At 34.5% G+C, this 20,626-nt stretch overlaps 2 protein-coding genes across 2 annotated transcripts in view; both read right to left on the bottom strand.

The window, feature by feature from the left end:
* LOC105439626 (atrial natriuretic peptide-converting enzyme-like) overlaps positions 1-3,379 on the bottom strand; it is a 37,981-nt gene extending 34,602 nt beyond the window's left edge. Inside the window, exons 1-3 of the mRNA XM_030985193.1 lie at positions 3,251-3,379; positions 1,689-1,727; positions 27-152 (exon numbers count right to left, since the gene is read on the bottom strand). Coding sequence (XP_030841053.1) covers positions 27-152; positions 1,689-1,698 — 136 coding nt within the window. The 5' untranslated portion in view covers positions 1,699-1,727; positions 3,251-3,379. The remainder of the gene's footprint in view (positions 1-26; positions 153-1,688; positions 1,728-3,250) is intronic.
* An 896-nt stretch (positions 3,380-4,275) lies between these two features.
* LOC105444362 (low-density lipoprotein receptor-related protein 12-like) lies at positions 4,276-19,924 on the bottom strand. Its single transcript, XM_030985191.1, has 14 exons — positions 19,767-19,924; positions 18,684-18,809; positions 17,512-17,550; positions 16,665-16,911; positions 15,755-15,852; positions 14,998-15,123; positions 13,928-14,053; positions 12,773-12,799; positions 11,930-12,176; positions 10,986-11,083; positions 8,779-8,886; positions 7,375-7,490; positions 6,010-6,250; positions 4,276-4,298 (listed from the first exon to the last, which is right to left on the bottom strand). The coding sequence occupies exons 5-14, from the start codon at positions 15,828-15,830 to the stop codon at positions 4,276-4,278; spliced, it is 1,188 nt and encodes a 395-aa protein (XP_030841051.1). The 5' UTR covers positions 15,831-15,852; positions 16,665-16,911; positions 17,512-17,550; positions 18,684-18,809; positions 19,767-19,924.
* Between the last annotated feature and the right edge of the window lie 702 nt (positions 19,925-20,626).

Below are 20,626 nucleotides of genomic sequence, written 5' to 3'. Positions count from 1 at the left end.
TGATTTTAAACAATTTCTAATCTTACCTATGCAGTTCAATTCATCCTCTCTGTTATCGCAATCATCGATACCATCGCAAACCCAGCTTGGATCATACACACATTCATAGTTAGATGCACACTCGAAGCAGGACGAGTTTGCTGGGGGGGTTGCTGGAATAAAGTGCACTTATACAGTTAATGCCAGTTGAACTAAAAGTCACTAGTGCATATGCATATATAAACTACATAAATGTCGCAATGATTTACAATTGTTTTGGTAGTCAATATATAAAAACCCAGACTTTTAAAATTTTGCTGCATTCTATGTTGCAAACTTGAAAAAAGGACCTTGTGACCTGGAAAGGATGATGCCATTTCAAATTCACAAGATTGAACAAGTCAACTGAAGAAAAATGTGTATGCTTACGACAATACTCCTCATCAGAAAAGTCACCACGATCATTGAAACCGTCACAAGTTTGACAATTCAGAATGCAATTCTTGTTAGTACATGTGAAAGAGTCACTGCTACACCCTGGTCAACATGAAACTATAGAAATTCATGATCATATCATTTACTGACAGGTGCTTTATCATTGCCAAATTTAATCAACCTAAATGCACAAGTAATATAATTTGGGGTTGGAACCAACTGGCTCAAGAAATTTTGGTTGACCAGCTTCCTCTACCAGTAGATTAATCCCCCACTCCCCCCCCCCCCCATTACAAATTGACTTGCCCTAAATCAAAGGTATTCAATGATCTTCAGGACATGAACAGATGTCAGCACACAAATTGCATAAGCTGTTGCCCAAACCCTGAGTATGAAATTACGTTTTACAAAAGGAAAACCTAAATTTCAAGTTAAGATGAATCCCTTGTTGGTTTAAATTTGAGTAGGATACATGATAAAGAGTCTTACAGGTCTAACTAAGCAGAAAATAACCATTCATAGGTAGATCTGTCATACATTTTGGTCGTCTCTAAGAAATCATTCACATGGTACACAATAGCACATTCCACTACATTACAGCATTCTACATAAATGGAAAATCACTTATATACCGGGTAGGTGAAATAGTCAACATTTTAACATGATTAATATCGTAGTAGATTATTTTTCGATTTGAATAATATTAAGGGATTGGGTAACTTTGTCTCAGATTCTGAAACAAAATCCTGGATTTAGCTCATGGTGCAATGATAATTATATGTAGGTCAGTCAGGAACCCCATGACTTTTACAAGCCGATCGCCTGTCTCATTATCAAGATATTTATGATTGGAAATCGGAATCAAATTTTGTGTTTGCCTAACGGTGTTCATATGTTTGTATTGTATTTTTCAGGTGTATGGTCATTTTGTCGTCAAATTCATTTGTGTAATACCATAAAAACGAACATACTGAAAAACAGCTTTTGGGGCTGAAAGTGTGTTTTTCCTGTGTCTAAATGAAATCAACAACAACCCTTAATGTAGAGTATAATTATGCACATTTAGGCTTAAAGAAGGTACAATGTACATCACAGCAAGCTCAGATAAAATGGTTTTAAAATACAGGTGACTGCACACACATACTCTCCTAAACACGAAATTAAGAGTATGTAGAAAATTATTTAAAAACAGTTGCCTAAAGTTTAAGATATGAAATCGTTGAGTGCAGTGTTTTAAGACGTGTTTACCAATGGAGTAGTTATCATGGTAATACCTGAAATCATGTCATTGGTTAGACTGGCCGTAGTAGTACCTAGGAAAACAAAAGAATATTGCATTATTTGTTAAAACATAGGAATGTGTTTCATTTCACTTGTGACTGGTAATCAGTATGAATAAAGAAATTGAATGAAAGAAAATCCCATTTTTTTAGTAGTTTCTTGATACATTTCATTCTACAAGATCTAAATGCTCATCACATTTGAATGGTCGGATCGATGATCCATTTTCGCAATTTTCTTTTAGAAACTCATTTATTGGTAAATGGCTATGCTCACTCATGCATGAATGGTACAATTCCAAGTGCATATCATCTAAACAAGGATTACTATATATATTTATTTAGATATATAAATATAACTATACTTCCAATACTTATTAGAAAATCTTAATTAGAAATAGTGTCCACTTTCTTGTTATGCTGAGTGTAGTTTAAAATTGGAATTTCAATATATTTGTGCATGCGCTATCAGCAGTATCTTGTCTGTGCTCTCAGCTGTACGTAGCTGTGACAAGTACGTCAGAGAGAATACCAAATATTTTTGTTAAATTTTTTTTGGTTAAAATTGTATTTTTTGTTAAAATTTGTATCCTGACATTTGATTAGTCCTAAATTAAAAAAAACAAACAGAATCGCTTTCAAGTCTACAAGATGTGTATTGCCAATCTCCAGTATCTGCTGTTAATGGCATAAATACTCTTGTGTTTAGTGGGTCCCCAATGCAATGCCCATGAATACATTGTACCCATGCAGACCTTTAATGGCACTTAGGGATTTGTCTCATTTTCGAGTGAAATTTAAAGCATGTTCACATATGCACTGTGCGCATTCAATATTTGTTTAGCTACACTGTCCAGCAGTCAGTTTCAAATTTTATGCCTGCAGTTTTGGCCAATCAGAGGCCTTGGATATTCATATGCAGTATATAAAAGAAAATATCAAGGGTAGTGATACATTTTAGTTTTAATCAAGAATTCCATGAATCATAGTATCGCTAGAGTGCCTATATATGTCTACGCATACATATACGTGCAACTGATTCTTATGAAATAAAAAAAAAAAAAGTACAGAAATTTGTTTGAGTCTCTGTTATCATAAATAGATATAGACTCGGAGATATATGTGAAAAACAAGTAAAACATATCTGTAAAATTTTAGCAATTCTATTCACCAGCCTCGATATGGTAAATTTCCACTCAAGAATCATATCCCAAAGCGACATGTAAATTGAATGAGTGTGCAGACGTGGGAACATAAAGAATGTAATGAATACATGTAGAATCACATTAAGCATCAAAGGAATTTTAATAAAAAATTGGCAAATTTTAAGTCAAATATTAGGTGCCCAATCATTACGTATGCGACACAAGAGGAAATACCAGGGACTAGCCTATATACCAATTCCCACCACACTGCACCAGCCTGCAATCTAATTAATAACTTGAATTTACAGAGATAATAAAGGAGTTGGAGAAAGTGGAAAGACGTTTATATTTGTTTGCATTATATGGTTTTAAATGTATTAATTGATAAAAGTGCTGAAACTACAACAATACCTAATGTTGGTGGAACACTGCCTGCGTAATCTGCAATAAAAAGAAATTATTTATTGTTCAAATGAGATAATAGACAGATCACTTGAAATCATTTATGTAAAAATTTGGAATTTCATATATCCTTGGTTTTCTCTTCGCTCTGCATTACACGTTTTGTGAAGTTATATATTGTTTATAATAAGGAAGAATCTATTCTGCACTAAAATCAAACAAATTTAATTGAAAGATTAAACGAGAACTCGTTTGAGATTTAATCTCAATTATATAAGTAATATAAAATGAGGGTTTACGTTAAATAAGAGACCCCGTTAGTGCGCATGCGCTAATCAGCAATATTAAGGGAGTCATGCAAAAAAATTTACAAAACTGAAGAAACACTTATCTAATATCGCAAAGTACAATGGTTTAAATTTGGTAGTATAATAATAATAATAATAGTGGGTTCTTGTATAGCGCTCATGTCAGTCAGATTTGACACTCCTGGCGCTCCCGATTATTACCCTGGCTTTAGCACGGCTGCCATACGGCGCTCTAGCATTTCAAGGAATAAATTCCTACCAGGTACCCGTTTAATTCACCTGTATGTATTTATATAAATCACCATAAAAACAAATAAAAAAAATGTGCATAAAAACTCAACTATAATGTGCCGAATTAGTAAAAGGAAGACAGCAACATGCAATGAATAATGATAAACGATTAAATATGTATAATAGGAATGTATTTTATATGTTTGGAGACGGGATGGGTTGAAAGAGAGAAAAGTGGGAGTTTCAATATTAAGAAAGATAGACAGTGATGGGAGATAGTTTAATAGTGATGGGAGAAACGAACAGGAAGAGAAAAAGACAAGGAAAGAGTGAGAACGAGAGAGGGAGAGACAAGGTGAAAATTAAAGAGCAGAATTCAACATTTCCTGATTTGGATTTGGCTTTCTTTTACTGATGAAGTAATCATGCAATAGCTATGACAAGCTAGGATACCAATTTGAAGTAACCGCTGGACCAGTTGGAGCACTAGGGTCTTCACAGCATGATGAACATGAGTGCTACACAAGATGACACCATATTAAATTATCAAATTCAGGGCCATCAACTGGGAACTCCTTCTATAGTATTAAAGTGTACATTAAAGGTACTATGTCCCTTTTGCAGCCAACCTCAAATGCTGTAGAACTTTGCAGGACTTATGAATATGTCATGTATGTCCCATCTGTGAACCCGTTTACTTGCTAGACTTCACTGTCAGACACTATTGAGTGACTGACTGGCTTTTTTTCTTCTTTGGTAATAACATACATGAAAAGAGTTGTAAAGGGTACACGGGCATTTGTCTACATCAATAACCCACTTCTTGTGATGGCCAAGATTAAACTGATTGAATCTTTGCGCAGCATAAAACGTATGACCATTCGGTACAATTGTCTGAAAATCAAGACTATTACTTTTGGGCTCTATAGCCCTAAAGTCGATTTGACAACTAATAGTCGTTATTTTCCCACTTGAAGACATTTTCAAGCCCCACCTTTTTTAGGGAAGTTCTAAATTAGTATTATCTTTCAAATGCAGTTGGAATTTAACTTTTTCTTTTTTTTTGGCCTGCAAATGGGACATAGTACCTTTAATTGCAGTTGTTCAATACATGCTTCTGCGATAATTGCTCAATGGTTATTGTCTACAAAACTAAAAGAGTTCCTGATTTCAAAACTATACCCAACGCTATACTAATCATAGCCTCAACCCTGACCTAAAATCCCAATTTCAACCCTAACCCTACATCTTTGAAGAAATAACGCCCAGAGCAGTTGCTGCCAGCTATTGTGGCGTAACGAAATAGCCAGTGAATGCCGACGGGTGCTATGGTTTAGTTTTGTCTTAGTTTATTATCTGGTTTTTGTTATACAATTTTACCTGTTTATTGTACAGGGAACTCCACTTACAAGCTTAACCCTATTTAGCCCGGGGGGGGGGGGGCTTTAGAAGCCCCCCCCCCCTCGACATTTTTCGCGATAATTTTTTGATGCAAGAAAATCTTGCACTGAAATTTTGTGACTTTTTTCTTTTGAGCCTTGCGCATCTTTTGGAAGAAATTTTTCCAAAATCGGACCTACCATTACAAAGTCACGAGTCCTTTTTTCTTTGCATGTCAGCCCGAAAATCGCTCATTTTTGTGATTTGTGTACAAAACATATGGAAATCTCATTTTTCAAATAAAGAGATAAAACATTGGTTATTTGGTCTTGTTTATATAGTTAAGGTGTTTATTTTTGGGTCAAAATAGTTAAATTATAGTTGGAAATGAAATAAAACAACAAAAACAATAAAATACATATGTTAAAAAAACAAGGAAATACATAAGAAATTATCAAAACAATAAATAACATAAGGAATAACCCTGGTTTTTCAATTTTTGTGTTGTATTATTATTCCAAATGGTCTAACAAATATATGTAGTGAGAAAGAATGCTTAACACTTCACTTGATATGTATGCAAATTTTCGCGACGATCGGGCGTTTCAGGGCCGAGATCATGGGGGGAGGGGCCTTAGAAGCCCCCCCCCCCCCCCCGGGCTATGCAGTTTCAAAATAGCCCGGGCTAAATAGGGTTAAGCTTCTCTCAGGTTCCCTAACCATTTTTACTTTGTATGTCCAACATGTTTTGTATATGTCCTTCAAACATTGTTTGTATTTCTGAATGTTGTTTTAAAATAATGGTTGAACCAATAAATGAAATGAAATGAAATGTTGTATCATCCCTACCTCCTGTGGCTCCCTGGCAGTAACCATCAGGTGTTCTCCCTTTATCTGTAAAGTCTTTGCAGTTCACTGGCCAAGACATGTTTGAGTGCTGCTCAAAGAGGTCTCTACAGTGTGCTGTAATATTCACACAATCTGAGTAGCATGGGCGATTTGTAGGTCCTTGATGGATGCATTCAGGAAACAGTAAGTTGCATGCAAGGTCGATGGCTCTGGGATGACAACCTTGTAAACTGTGTATAATCTTCATTCAAAATAATAGTTGTAGGAATGCGATAAAAGATTTAAACATTTAAAGGGGATGTCTACCCTGATATTAAGTTGCTTTGGTATAGAAGCAGAAAAATGAGAGAAACAGATCAGAAAGAGAGAGTTTGAAGAAAAATAATTGATTAAAAATATTAAAGAAATGTTTTGAATTTTGAAGTTGCGATAAATCAAACACGAATTGGCAGTTATGTGATGTATCTTGAGACCTCCTGTCCAATTTGCTTAGCACAGAAAGTTTCATAAAGTTTCATTTTTTTCTTAGTTATTGATGACGGCATACATTTGTTATTTACATGGGTTGCCATACAACATATTAGCAATAACTATATCTAGAGTGAATGTATGATTGACAATTTTCTTCAGGGAAAATATAATTTTTGAAAGTTTTTTAGTACAGGGCAAATGGGAGGAGAGCTCACAAGATACGTCACAGGGTTACCAATTTATGTTTGATTGATAGCAATTTCAAAAATTAAAAACTCTGTTATTTTTAATTGGTTTTTGCACAAACTTTCACTGACGTGTTTCTCTTAAAACCAACTTAATATCAGGGTGGACTTCCCTTTCAACCCAGGTTCATGGCACAGTGTAATTAAAAATACAAATATTTAATTGGCAAGGTGTACAGCAAAAATACATGGACCCAAACAGCATAGAGAAGAAAACAAAACATTGCCTTTTCAATATGAATGCAGGATGGATGAAATGAAATGGGGTTTCCCAATGTAAAGGTACATGTACTACAACTCAATATTATAAGAAAGAGGTTCGACACAAACTGTGCAACTAGCATCACCGCAGTCCCTCATATTGCTACTGTTATATATTTTGTATGTTCAATGCAATCGTTTTGGCCTGTATAAAATTTAGTTCATCTCATAAAGCAACTTTTTTGTATGAAGGAAATCTATATGGACACTTTCAGCATGGACGTTATGATACAAGTTTCTCCTTTGTAATAATACTGATAACATCCTTCATAAATTTCTTTCTGAAAAAAAATTGCTTTACTACAGCACATTAGTTATCAAGTGTAAAGAAATATTTATGTGTAATCCAGAGAATGAAATAAGATATAAACACACTGGAGCTACTCACAAAATTGTAAGAAAGAACTGCCTGAGGAGAATTTGGAGAATACTGATTCGAGAAGTATGTTCTGTCATACGGTAATTGTCCACATTCACCTATATTCTCTAGAGGAACACAGGGTGCTGTTTGATAAACAGAAAATATCATATAATAAGAAGGGGAAAATTAACATGAACAGCTGTATGTGTATATTCATGTACATGTAGGTTCGTGTTTTACTAATTCAGTAAACCAAATCCCAAACCCCGAGTATGAAATTACGTTTTACAAAAGGAAAACCTAAATCTCAAGTTAAGATGAATCCCTTGTTGGTTTAAATTTGGGTAGAATACATGATAAAGAGTCTTACAGGTCTAAGCAGAAAATAACCATTCATAGGTAGATCTGTCATATATTTTGGTCGTCTCTAAGAAATCATTCAAATGGTACACAATAGCACATTCCACTACATTACAGCATTCTACATAAATGGAAAATCACTTATATACCGGGTAGGTGAAATAGTCAACATTTTAACATGATTAAGATCGTAGTAGATTATTTTTCGATTTGAATAATATTAAGGGATTGGGTAGCTTTGTCTCAGATTCTGAAACAAAATCCTGGATTTAGCTCATGCTGCAATGATAATTATAAATAGGTCAGTCAGGAACCCCATGACTTTTACAAGCCTGTCGCCTGTCTCATTATCAAGATATTTATGATTGGAAATCGGAATCAAATTTTGTGTTTGCCTAACGGTTTTCATAACACTACAGTCTATTGGGGAAAATGAGTGTGGTAAAACCGGTCACTCAAAGATTTTTACTCTTTTGAGGCACTTCATGATCATTTTGAAGCGCAATTTTTTCAGGGCTTCATTATTACACCATATCACAGACACTGATAACACGTAGGACCATGCCTCTCAGATTTAACAATGTTACCCGATGCCTTAAAGGAAGGTAGTAGAGGTGTTGTGTTGTATTCTATTCTAAGCATAAAGACATCATCAAAAGTAAAATTGCAAAGGAATTCAATACAATTGTTATGATCCATTGCCTTCAATAACATCTAACTGGTAGGTACATTAATAAGTATCATTAACTCAACACCTGGGCCCTGTTTTATAAATCTTGTTAACAATAACAAAAGCTAAATTTCTATGCCAATTTTGCTTTCTGCCAATCAAATGCCACGATTTCAGTAGCTTGTAACAGTTATTGTTACTTGTTAATGATAAAAAGTTTTTTGAAACAGGGCCAAGGTGTTGAGACAGTTGAAAGCTTTCAGTTTTTATAATTTTAGATTATTTTAGATTTAGGTTTTGATATCGTCCGTTATAGTTATTTCTCGCCAATTGGAACGGATGATGCCCTTTCAAATTCACATGATTATACGAGTCAACTGAAGAATAATGTGTATGCTTACGACAATACTCCTCATCAGAAAAGTCACCACAATCATTGTAACCGTCACAAGTTAGAGAATTCAGAACGCAATTGTTGTTGATACATGTGAAAGAGTCATTGCCGCACCCTGGTCAAAATGAAAATATAGAAACTCATAAACAAATCAATTACTGATAAAAATTGAATCAACCTAAATGCAGATGTAATATCTAATCGACTTGCCCTCAATCCAAAGTATTGAACGGCCCAACGGACATAAACAGTTAATGTTAAAAGACCACCCAAAACACTTCTTTGAATAAATGTGTGGCTAGAGTAATGAGATATATCCGATTTAGTACTTTTATCCACAAGCCTAGACAGATTTTCATGTCGAAATTACGAACTGAATGTAAAGTGAATGAGTGGGCAGACATTAGAACCTTTGTTTTTTGCAATGTCAAAATGACATTGTTCTTACACAAATTTTGACAAAACCTGTGGCACACTTTAAAGGTTCTATGTCCCATTTAATTTGCAGGTCAAAAAAAAAAAAAATCAAAAATGTTAGATTCCAACGGCATTTGAAAGACAATTCTTATTTAGAACTACCTTCAAAACGAAAGGGTTTGAAAATTGCTTTTTTACAAAAATAACGACCATTAGTTGTTGAATCCACATAAGTGATTGCAATCACCTAAGTAATAGTCTGATTTTCAGACCCTTGTACCGAATGGTCTTACGTTTGGTGCTGCACAAACATTCAATCAGTTTGATTTTGGTCATTACAAGTAGTGGGTTATTGATGTAGACAAATGTACCTATACAGCTCATTTTATGTATGTAATTATTACCAAAGAAAAAGAAGATGTCAGTCAGTCACTCAATAGTGTCTGACAGGGAAGTCTAGAAAGTAAATGGGTTTCCTTGCATAATTTGAATACTAGGACACTGCTAACATTTAAATTTCACAGATAGGACATTCATGACATATTCATAATTCCTGCAACGTTCTACATAATGTGATGTTGGCTGCAAAAGGGACATAGTATCTTTAATCTAGTTATATATATAAGAAATTAAATGACATCAAGCATAAGGGGAGCACAATATAACGGTAACAAATCTTGTTGATTTCAAGTGAAATATTAGGAGAGCACACACAGGGTTCCCCTATATATTACACTAAAATATCATATCCTACATATTTTAGTTTAATTTTATGTTCTGCTGTATTTTAGCGCAATTCTGTGTTCTCTTGATTTGTTTGTCTATGTTCTGCTGCATTTCACCCTAATTTCTACTTCCTGCTGTAGTTCAGCATAATTCTAGGTTCTGCTGTTTTTAGCATAATTTTAGGTTCTGCTGTATTTTGGCATAATTCTACTTCATGCTGTATTTCAGCATAAATCTAGGTTCTGCTGTTTTTTAGCATAATTCTAGGTTCTGCTGTATTTTGGCATAATTCTAGGTTCTGCTGTATTTTAGCATCATTCTATTTTCTGCTGCATTTTTAAGCATCATTTTATGTTCCGCTGTATTTCAGCATCATTCTATTTCCTGCTGTATTTTAGCCTCATTATATGTTTTGCTGTATATCAGCGTCACTCTACGTTTTGCTGTATTTCAGCGTAATTCTATGTTCCGCTGCATTTTAGCGTCATTCTATCCCTGTTCTGCTGTTTTTTAGCGTTATGCTAGGTTCTGCTGTAATAGCAAAAAATATAATTGATGTTTGAGTCAATATTTCAACATTTTGTGTAGAATTTTTGTGTATGTAACTTAGCTCTATTAGAGAAAACAGACAAAATTAAAACTGGTCAATGAATTATGGAGAAGAAGGTTTTTCTTGTAATTTCTTGCATTTTTTTGGTTTTTTTTTTTTTTTGGGGGGGGGGGCAATTTTAAAGCAAACTTTCAAAATTATATGAAAAATTTCTGCGGATCTCATTCAGCTCTGTAAAAGAAAAAAAAATCAAAGTTGGTCAATGAATGAAGGAGAAAATGTTTTTTGTGACTTTGAATCAATTTGCATGAATATGCAAAATTAATAGTTTCCACTCCCCCTACCCAGCCCTATCCATAAAGCAAACAGAATCCAAATCGGATGAGAAATTATGAAGAGGAAGCATTTAGAAATTGTGGATGGATGATGGACGCCAAATGCAATTGCATACTGTTTAGCTCATCGCACCAATCGGGCCAGATGAGCTTAAACCAAAACCAAAACTAGATGTGTGTACATACCTAGAGATCTAGGGATCACTGTTAGCTGCAGTTGGAATCCCTGATGCGTGACTGAACCGTCACTGGTGAATCGCATCCAACTGTTAGAACTGTACAATCTGTAGAACAAGACAAAATTGTGTCAATACTTTTTCTGATATTAATACATACTATCTGATTATTCACTATGTTCTGGATACACTGTTATTTCACACTTCAGCACCAATGACGTAGTATCATAAAAAAACAAACATTTCATAGTCATAGCAATCCTTTCGATTTTTGTTTGCATTTGCAAGAACACCCCAAAACTCATCTAACTGTAGCTTGCCTGTAAACCATCCTGATTTGCATATTATTATAGTTGGTCGTTTCATAGAGCAGTGTTAGGTCCAAAACCACATCAGATGTCATTGGGAGAGACTACCCAAAGTATGATTTCATCGTTTCTTTCTTTTCTTTTCCAGTGTGAAGGAACCACCTGGCACCAACTCATAATCTGTCGTACAGGCAAAAATGGTTTTAAATATCTGAGACATGGCAGATAACATCAGAGTCTCAGAGGTTTTCAGTTTGTAGCACAGGAGAAAGTGAGTTGCTGTTGAGAGCAAGATCACCTACTTTCTTCAATAGAGAAATATCCTTATCACAATTACAAAAGACCTACAAAAGTCTGACAGACTGACTGACAACGGACCGACCAAAATGACAAAATTGCATTAATCCAGAAACTGACATACATAAAAAACTAATGTACCGGTACTTATATCAAAATTTGTTGGGATGAGACGTCACACCCACCATAACAGAACATTTGAGTTACATGAAAACACACACATGCGCAAATTTAGAGACACATGTATAGGTGAAACACTATTTTGTTCATATGGCTTCTTCAAGTTAAAATGCAAGTACATGTGCATTAAAAATGCACAAATATAAATAATGTATACATTTACACAAACCTCAAAGACGCTGGTATATCTTGTCCTGAGAAAGTTTTTACCATCAAGTTCCCAGGTGTATGAACATTCCCTATGCTCAGATGGTCACAGCAAGATTCCAGATTAAATGCTATGAATGTGATGATCACAGAGTAGTTTGATGGAGCTGTGATGTACCAAGTATAATAGGCGTTGTTTGGATACTCATGAGGATAGTTTGGTGATGAAATTGACCACGTTTCTCCAACAGTCAGGTTAACTGCTGAAACTTTAGTAGTGTAAGAAATAAACCAAGTACAATAATTTGATGATAAATTTTGTCTGTTTAAATGAAAAAAGAACATGCAGATCATCAAATTGGTTCAAGTCATAGATTTAAATTCTTTAAAAAAAATCTATTTCATTTACTTTTATTTACTGCAATTGCTCTTTGCCGTAATGTCCAACATTATTTTTGCTCATATGATTGTATTGTATTTTTTCCTGTGTATGGTAATCTTGACGTCAAATTCATTTGGGTATTACCATACAAACGGACATACTGAAACACAGCCTTTGGTGCTGAAAGTTTGTTTTTACCGTGTCTAAATAAAATCAACAACAACCCTTAATGTAGCTTAATATAAGGTATGCACATTTAGGTTCAAAGAAGGTCAGATAAAATAGTTATAAAATACAGGTGACACATGGGGTATTTGCACATAAAAATAGCACACACATACATTTGCACACACATATTCTTTTCAACACTAAAATAAGAGTATGTAGAAAATTATTTAAAAACGTTTGTCTAAAGATATATGAAATAATTGAGTGCAGTGTTTAAAGACGTGTTTACTAATGGAGTAGTTATCATAGTAATACCTGAAATCGTGTCATTGGTTGTAGTACCTAGGAAAACAAAAGAATATTGCATTATTTGCTTAAATATAAAACACTGGCATGTGTTTCATTTCAATTTTGCCTGTTAATCAGTATGAATAAAGAAATATACAATCACACATATATGCACACACATACTTTTCTCAACACTATTAATTAAGAGTATGTAGAAAATTATTTTTAAATATTTGTTTAAAGTATAAGATATGAAATAATGAAGGATAGTTTGGTGATGAGATCAAACACATTTCTCCTAGAGTCAGGTGCACTGCTGAAAATTTAGTAGTGTAAAGAAGAAAACCCATGTACAATAATATGATGAATTTTGTCTGTTAAAATGATTAAAGGAAACCTCACCCCAAGAAATAACCTAAGTTATTCTGAGAGTTTTATTGTATTCTTGCCCATTAATCTACATGATACCCCCATCAAAGTGTATGTGAGAGGTATATAAAACAAGATATTCTTAGCATAATGTACAGTTTCTAAGGACAACATAGGCATCGCCATTTGCTCGATATCATAGGCCTACTATGCAAAGTCGTTTATCAAGCAAATGTATTCAAATCTATAGGCGCTTCCTTCCCACATGTGTGTGCAGTGATGAAGTATTTCATTCGCTTGCAATTATCTTTTGTGCTATAATTTTCTGAATGCAAATTGCATGGAAATAAGCTGATGTTTGCATATGGTAATTTATGCAATTAGGGTCATAATATTTAACCGTTTTACCCAAAAATCATATATTCTTCATATTTAAACATTCATTTTTTTTACTCCACACCCGGGCCCTGTTTCATTAAAATTGTTATCAATTACAATAACTGTTATAAGCTACTGAAATCAACGCATTTGATTGGCAAAGAGCAAATTTGTCGTAGAAATTGAGCTTTTCTTATTGTTAATATTAAGGTTCATAAAGGCGGGCCCAGATGAAAGCTTTTAGTTTTGATAATTTTAGATAGTCATATACAAAGGTTTTGCTAAAGTCCGTTTTTTATTCGTATATTTCTAGCTGAACTGAAATGGATGATGCCATTTCAAATTCACAAGATTGAACATGTCAACTGAGCAAAAGAGTGATGCAACATTCAATTTACATAATAGTACTGTGATTTTAAACAATTTCAATCTTACCTGTGCAGTTCAATTCATCCTCTCCGTAAAAGCAATCATAGTCACCATCGCAAACCCAGCTTGGATCATACACACATTCATAGTCAGATGCACACTCGAAGCAGGACGAGTTTGCTGGGGGGGTTGCTGGAATAAAGTGCACTTATACAGTTAATGCCAGTTGAACTAAAAGTCACTAGTGCATATGCATGCAAAAATATAAAGTACATAAATGTCGCAATGATTTACAATTATTTTGGTAGTCAATATATAAAAACCCAGACTTTTAAAATTTTGCTGCATTCTACGATGCAAACTTGAAAAAAGGACCTTGTGACCTGGAAAGGATGATGCCATTTTAAATTCACAAGATTGAACAAGACAACTGAAGAAAATGTGTATGCTTACGGCAATACTCCTCATCAGAAAAGTCACCACAATCAATGAAACCGTCACAAGTTTGACAATTCAGAATGCAATTCTTGTTAGTACATGTGAAAGAGTCATTGCTACACCCTGGTCAACATGAAACTATAGAAATTCATGATCATATCATTTACTGACAAGTGCTTTATCATTGCCAAAATTTAATCAACCTAAATGCACAAGTAATATAATTTGGGGTTGGAACCAACTGGCCCAAGAAATTTTGGTTGACCAGCTTCCTCTTAGAGTAGAATAATCCCCCACCCCCCCCCCCATTACAAATTGACTTGCCCTAAATCAAAAGTATTTAATGATCTTCAGGACATGAACAGTTGTCAGCACGCAAATTGCATAAGCTGTTGCTTTTGTGGGGTGAAGGGTTAGCATAAATGAAATTAATTTGTCAACTGCTATATTTTAGTAATTTTACAAACTAAGAATATTGCCATCTTCCATCTTCCACAGAAAAAGTGTTGAAATATTCAACCTAAGAATCTTGCTATCTTTAACATAAGTGTGATGCAGCATTAAAACAAGAGAGTTGCAACATTCAAAATAAGTGAGCTGTAACCTTCTACATAATAGTGTTGCCACATTGAGCAAGAGAGTGATGCAACATTCAATGAACATAATAGTACTGTGATTTTAAACAATTGCAATCTTACCTGTGCAGTTCAATTCATCCTTTCCGTTAAAGCAATCATAGTCACCATCGCAAACCCAGCTTGGATCATACACACATTCAAAGTTAGATGCACACTCGAAGCAGGATGAGTTTGCTGGGAGGGTCGCTGGAATAAGGTTTTTTTTTAAAAATCACATGCAATGCACCTATACAGTTAATGCCAGTTGAACTAAAAGTCACTCGTGCATGCATACAAAAATATAAAGTACATACATTTTGCAATGAATTACAATTGTTTTGTTAGTTAATGATTTTATACAAACCCTGACTTTTATAATTTTGCTACATTCTATGTTGCAAACTTGAAAATAGGAGTGTTGTGACCTTAAACATAGAGTATTTTAACACTAAAGCTTTTAGAATAGAATAGAATAGAATTTTATTGTCTTCTTCCAAAGAAAGAAGAAACTTTCTTTCCAGGTGGTACGTACATGTATATAAACAATTCACAACTGATACAAAATATATAATACAAATACAATCATACCAAAATATTGCATGAATAAGCACAATTAATACAAATTTCACAATTCTGTTTAGAAGTTTCCACTCCCCCTACCCAGCCCTATCCATAAAGCAAAACAGAATCCAAATCGGATGAGAAATTATGAAGAGGAAGCATTTAGAAATTGTGGATGGATGATGGACGCCAAATGCAATTGCATACTGTTTAGCTCATTGCACCAATCGGGCCAGATGAGCTTAAACCAAAACCAAAACTAGATGTGTGTACATACCTAAAGATCTAGGGATCACTGTTAGCTGCAGTTGGAATCCCTGATGCGTGACTGAACCGTCACTGGTGAATCGCATCCAACTATTAGAACTGTACAATCTGTAGAACAAGACAAAATTCTTTAACACCTTTCATGATATCAACACATATTATCTGATTATTCACTATGTTCTGGATACACTGTTATTTCACACTTCAGCACCAATGACGTAGTATCATAAAAAAAAAAACATTTTATAGTCATAGCAATCCTTTCGATTTTTGTTTGCATTTGCAAGAACACCCCAAAACTCATCTAACTGTAGCTTGCCTGCAAACCATCCTGATTTGCATATTATTATAGTTAGTCGTTTCATAGAGCAGTGTCCAAAACCACATCAGATGTCATTGGGAGAGACTAACCAAAGTATGATTTCATCGTTTCTTTCTTTTCTTTTCCAGTGTGAAGGAACCTCCTGGCACCAACTCATGATCTGTCGTACAGGCAAAAATGGTTTTAAATATCTGAGACATGGCAGACAACATCAGAGTCTCAGAGGTTTTCAGTTTGTAGCACAGGAGAAAGTGATTTGCTGTTGAGAGCAAGATCACCTACTTTCTTTAATAGAGAAATATCCTTATCATAATGACAAAAGACAGACCGACCAAAATGACAAAATTGCATTAATATAGAAACTGACACACAACAAAAACTAATGTACCGGTACTTTATATCAAAATTTGTTGGGATGAGACGTCACACCCACCATAACAGAACATTTGAGTTACATGAACACACACACATGTGCAAATTTAGAGACACATGTATAGGTGAAACACTATTTTGTTCATATGGCTTCTTCAAGTTAAAATGCAAGTACATGTGCATTAAAAAATGCACAAATATAAATAATGTATACATTTACACAAACCTCAAAGAAGCTGGTATATCTTGTCCTGAGAAAGTTTTTACCGCCAAGTTCCCAGGTGTATGACCATTCCCTATGCTCAGATGGTCACAGCAAGATTCCAGATTAAATGCTATGAATGTGATGATCACAGAGTAGTTTGATGGAGCCGTGATGTACCAAGTATAATAGGCGTTGTTTGGATACTCATGAGGATAGTTTGGTGATGAAATTGACCGCGTTTCTCCAACAGTCAGGTTAACCGCTGAAACTTTAGTAGTGTAAGAAATAAACCAAGTACAATAATTTGATGATAAATTTTGTCTGTTTAAATGAAAAAAGAACATGCAGATCATCAAATTGGTTCAAGTCATAGATTTAAATTCTTTTAAAAAAATCTATTTTATTTACTTTTATTTACTGCAATTGCACTTTGCCATAATGTCCAACATTATTTTTGCTCATATGATTGTATTGTATTTTTTCCGGTGTATGGTAATCTTGACGTCAAATTCATTTGGGTATTACCATACAAACGGACATACTGAAACGCAGCCTTTGGGGCTGAAAGTGTGTTTTTACTGTGTCTAAATAAAATCAACAACAACCCTTAATGTAGCTTAATATAAGGTATGCACATTTAGGTTCAAAGAAGGTCAGATAAAATAGTTCTAAAATACAGGTGACACATGGGGTATTTGCACATAAAAATAGCACACACTTACATACATTTGCACACACTTACTCTTTTCAACACTGAAATAAGAGTATGTAGAAAATTATTTAAAAACGTTTGTCTAAAGATATATGAAATAATTGAGTGCAGTGTTTAAAGACGTGTTTACTAATGGAGTAGTTATCATGGTAATACCTGAAATCGTGTCATTGGTTGGACTAGCCGTAGTAGTACCTAGGAAAACAAAAGAATATTGCATTATTTGCTTAAATATAAAACAAAGGCATGTGTTTCATTTCACTTTTGCCTGTTAATCAGTATGAATAAAGAAATATACAATCACACATATATGCACACACATACTGTTCTCAACACTATTAATTAAGAGTATGTAGAAAATTATTTTTTAATATTTGTTTAAAGTGTAAGATATGAAATAATGAAGGATAGTTTGGTGATGAGATCAAACACATTTCTCCTAGAGTCAGGTGCACTGCTGAAAATTTAGTAGTGTAAAGAAGAAAACCCATGTAAAATAATATGATGAATTGTGTCTGTTAAAATGATTAAAGGAAACCTCACCCCAAGAAATAACTTAAGTTATTCTGAGAGTTTTATTGTATTCTTGCCCATTAATCTACATGATACCCCCATCAAAGTGTATGTGAGAGGTATATAAAACAAGATATTCTTAGCATAATGTACAGTTTCTAAGGACAACATAGGCATCGCCATTTGCTCGATATCATAGGCCTACTATGCAAAGTCGTTTATCAAGCAAATGTATTCAAATCTATAGACGCTTCCTTCCCACATGTGTGTGCAGTGATGAAGTATTTCATTCGCTTGCAATTATCTTTTGTGCTATAATTTTCTGAATGCAAATTGCATGGAAATAAGCTGATGTTTGCATATTTGTGGTAATTTATGCAATTAAGGTCATAATATTTAACCGTTTTACCCTAAAATCATATATTCTTCATATTTAAACATTCATTTTTTTTTACTCCACACCCGGGCCCTGTTTCATTAAAATTGTTATCAATTACAATAACTGTTAAAAGCTACTGAAATCAACGCATTTGATTGGCAAAGAGCAAATTTGTCGTAGAAATTGAGCTTTTCTTATTGTTAATATTAAGGTTCATAAAGGAGGGCCCAGATGAAAGCTTTTAGTTTTGATAATTTTAGATAGTCATATACAAAGGTTTTGCTATAGTCTGTCTTTTATTCGTATATTTCTAGCTGAACTGAAATGGATGATGCCATTTCAAATTCACAAGATTGAACATGTCAACTGAGCAAAAGAGTGATGCAACATTCAATTTACATAATAGTACTGTGATTTTAAACAATTTCAATCTTACCTGTGCAGTTCAATTCATCCTCTCCGTTAAAGCAATCATAGTCACCATCGCAAGCCCAGCCTGGATCATACACACATTCATAGTCAGATGCACACTCGAAGCAGGACGAGTTTGCTGGGGGGGTTGCTGGAATAAAGTGCACTTATACAGTTAATGCCAGTTGAACTAAAAGTCACTAGTGCATATGCATGCAAAAATATAAAGGACATAAATGTGACTATGTCGCAATGATTTATAATTGTTTTTGTAGTCAATATATAAAAACCCAGACTTTTAAAATTTTGCTGCATTCTATGTTGCAAACTTGAAAAAAGGACCTTGTGACCTGGAAAGGATGATGCCATTTCAAATACACAAGATTGAACGAGTCAACTGAAGAAAAATGTGTATGCTTATGACAATACTCCTTATCAGAAAAGTCACCACAATCATTGAAACCGTCACAAGTTTGACAATTCAGAATGCAATTCTTGTTAGTACATGTGAAAGAGTCACTGCTACACCCTGGTCAACATGAAACTATAGAAATTCATGATCATATCATTTAATGACAAGTGCTTTATCATTGCCAAAATTTAATCGACCTAAATGCACAAGTAATATAATTTGGGGTTGGAACCAACTGGCCCAAGAAATTTTGGTTGACCAGCTTCCTCTACCAGTAGATTAATCCCCCCACCCCCCCCCCCCCCATTACAAATTGACTTGCCCTAAATCAAAATTATTCAATGATCTTAAGGACATGAACAGTTGTCACCTCGCAAATTGCATAAGCTGTTGCTTTTGTGGGGTGAAGGGTTAGCATAAATGAAATTAATTTGTCAACTGCTATATTTTAGTAATTTTACAACCTAAGAATGTTGCCATCTTCCATCTTGAACAGAAAAAGTGTCGCAATATTCAACCTAAGAATCTTGCCATCTTTAACATAAGTGTGATGCAGCATTAAAACAAGAGAGTTGAAACATTCAAAATAAGTGAGCTGTAACCTTCTGCATAATAGTGTTGCCACATTGAGCAAGAGAGTGATGCAACATTCAATTTACATAATAGTACTGTGATTTTAAACAATTTCAATCTTACCTGTGCAGTTCAATTCATCCTCTCCGTAAAAGCAATCATAGTCACCATCGCAAACCCAGCTTGGATCATACACACATTCATAGTCAGATGCACACTCGAAGCAGGACGAGTTTGCTGGGGGGGTTGCTGGAATAAAGTGCACTTATACAGTTAATGCCAGTTGAACTAAAAGTCATGTGCATATGCATGCAAAAATATAAACTAGATAAATGTCGCAATGATTTACAATTGTTTTGGTAGTCAATATATCAAAACCCAGACTTTTAAAATTTTGCTGCATTCTATGTTGCAAACTTGAAAAAAGGACCTTGTGACCTGGAAAGGATGATGCCATTTCAAATTCACAAGATTGAACAAGTCAACTGAAGAAAAATGTGTATGCTTATGACAATACTCCTCATCAGAAAAGTCACCACAATCATTGAAACAGTCACAAGTTTGACAATTCAGAATGCAATTCTTGTTAGTACATGTGAAAGAGTCACTGCTACACCCTGGTCAACATGAAACTATAGAAATTCATGATCATATCATTTACTGACAGGTGCTTTATCATTGCCAAAATTTAATCAACCTAAATGCACAAGTAATATAATTTGGGGTTGGAACCAACTGGCCCAAGAAATTTTGGTTGACCAGCTTCCTCTACCAGTAGATTAATCCCCCCACCCCCCCCCCCCATTACAAATTGACTTGCCCTAAATCAAAAGTATTCAATGATCTTAAGGACATGAACAGTTGTCAGCACGCAAATTGCATAAGCTGTTGCTTTTGTGGGGTGAAGGGTTAGGGGAGCCTTCCAAAGTTGCGACTGTGCCCGGACGCGTCGGGGCGCGATGAATAGAACAGTCGCGTCCCAA

The sequence above is a fragment of the Strongylocentrotus purpuratus genome, unplaced genomic scaffold (assembly GCF_000002235.5).
Source record: "Strongylocentrotus purpuratus isolate Spur 01 unplaced genomic scaffold, Spur_5.0 spur5_scaffold_14, whole genome shotgun sequence".
In the NCBI taxonomy this organism is placed as follows: Eukaryota; Metazoa; Echinodermata; class Echinoidea; order Camarodonta; family Strongylocentrotidae; genus Strongylocentrotus; species Strongylocentrotus purpuratus.
This window is presented reverse-complemented; position numbering and strand designations above follow the sequence as displayed.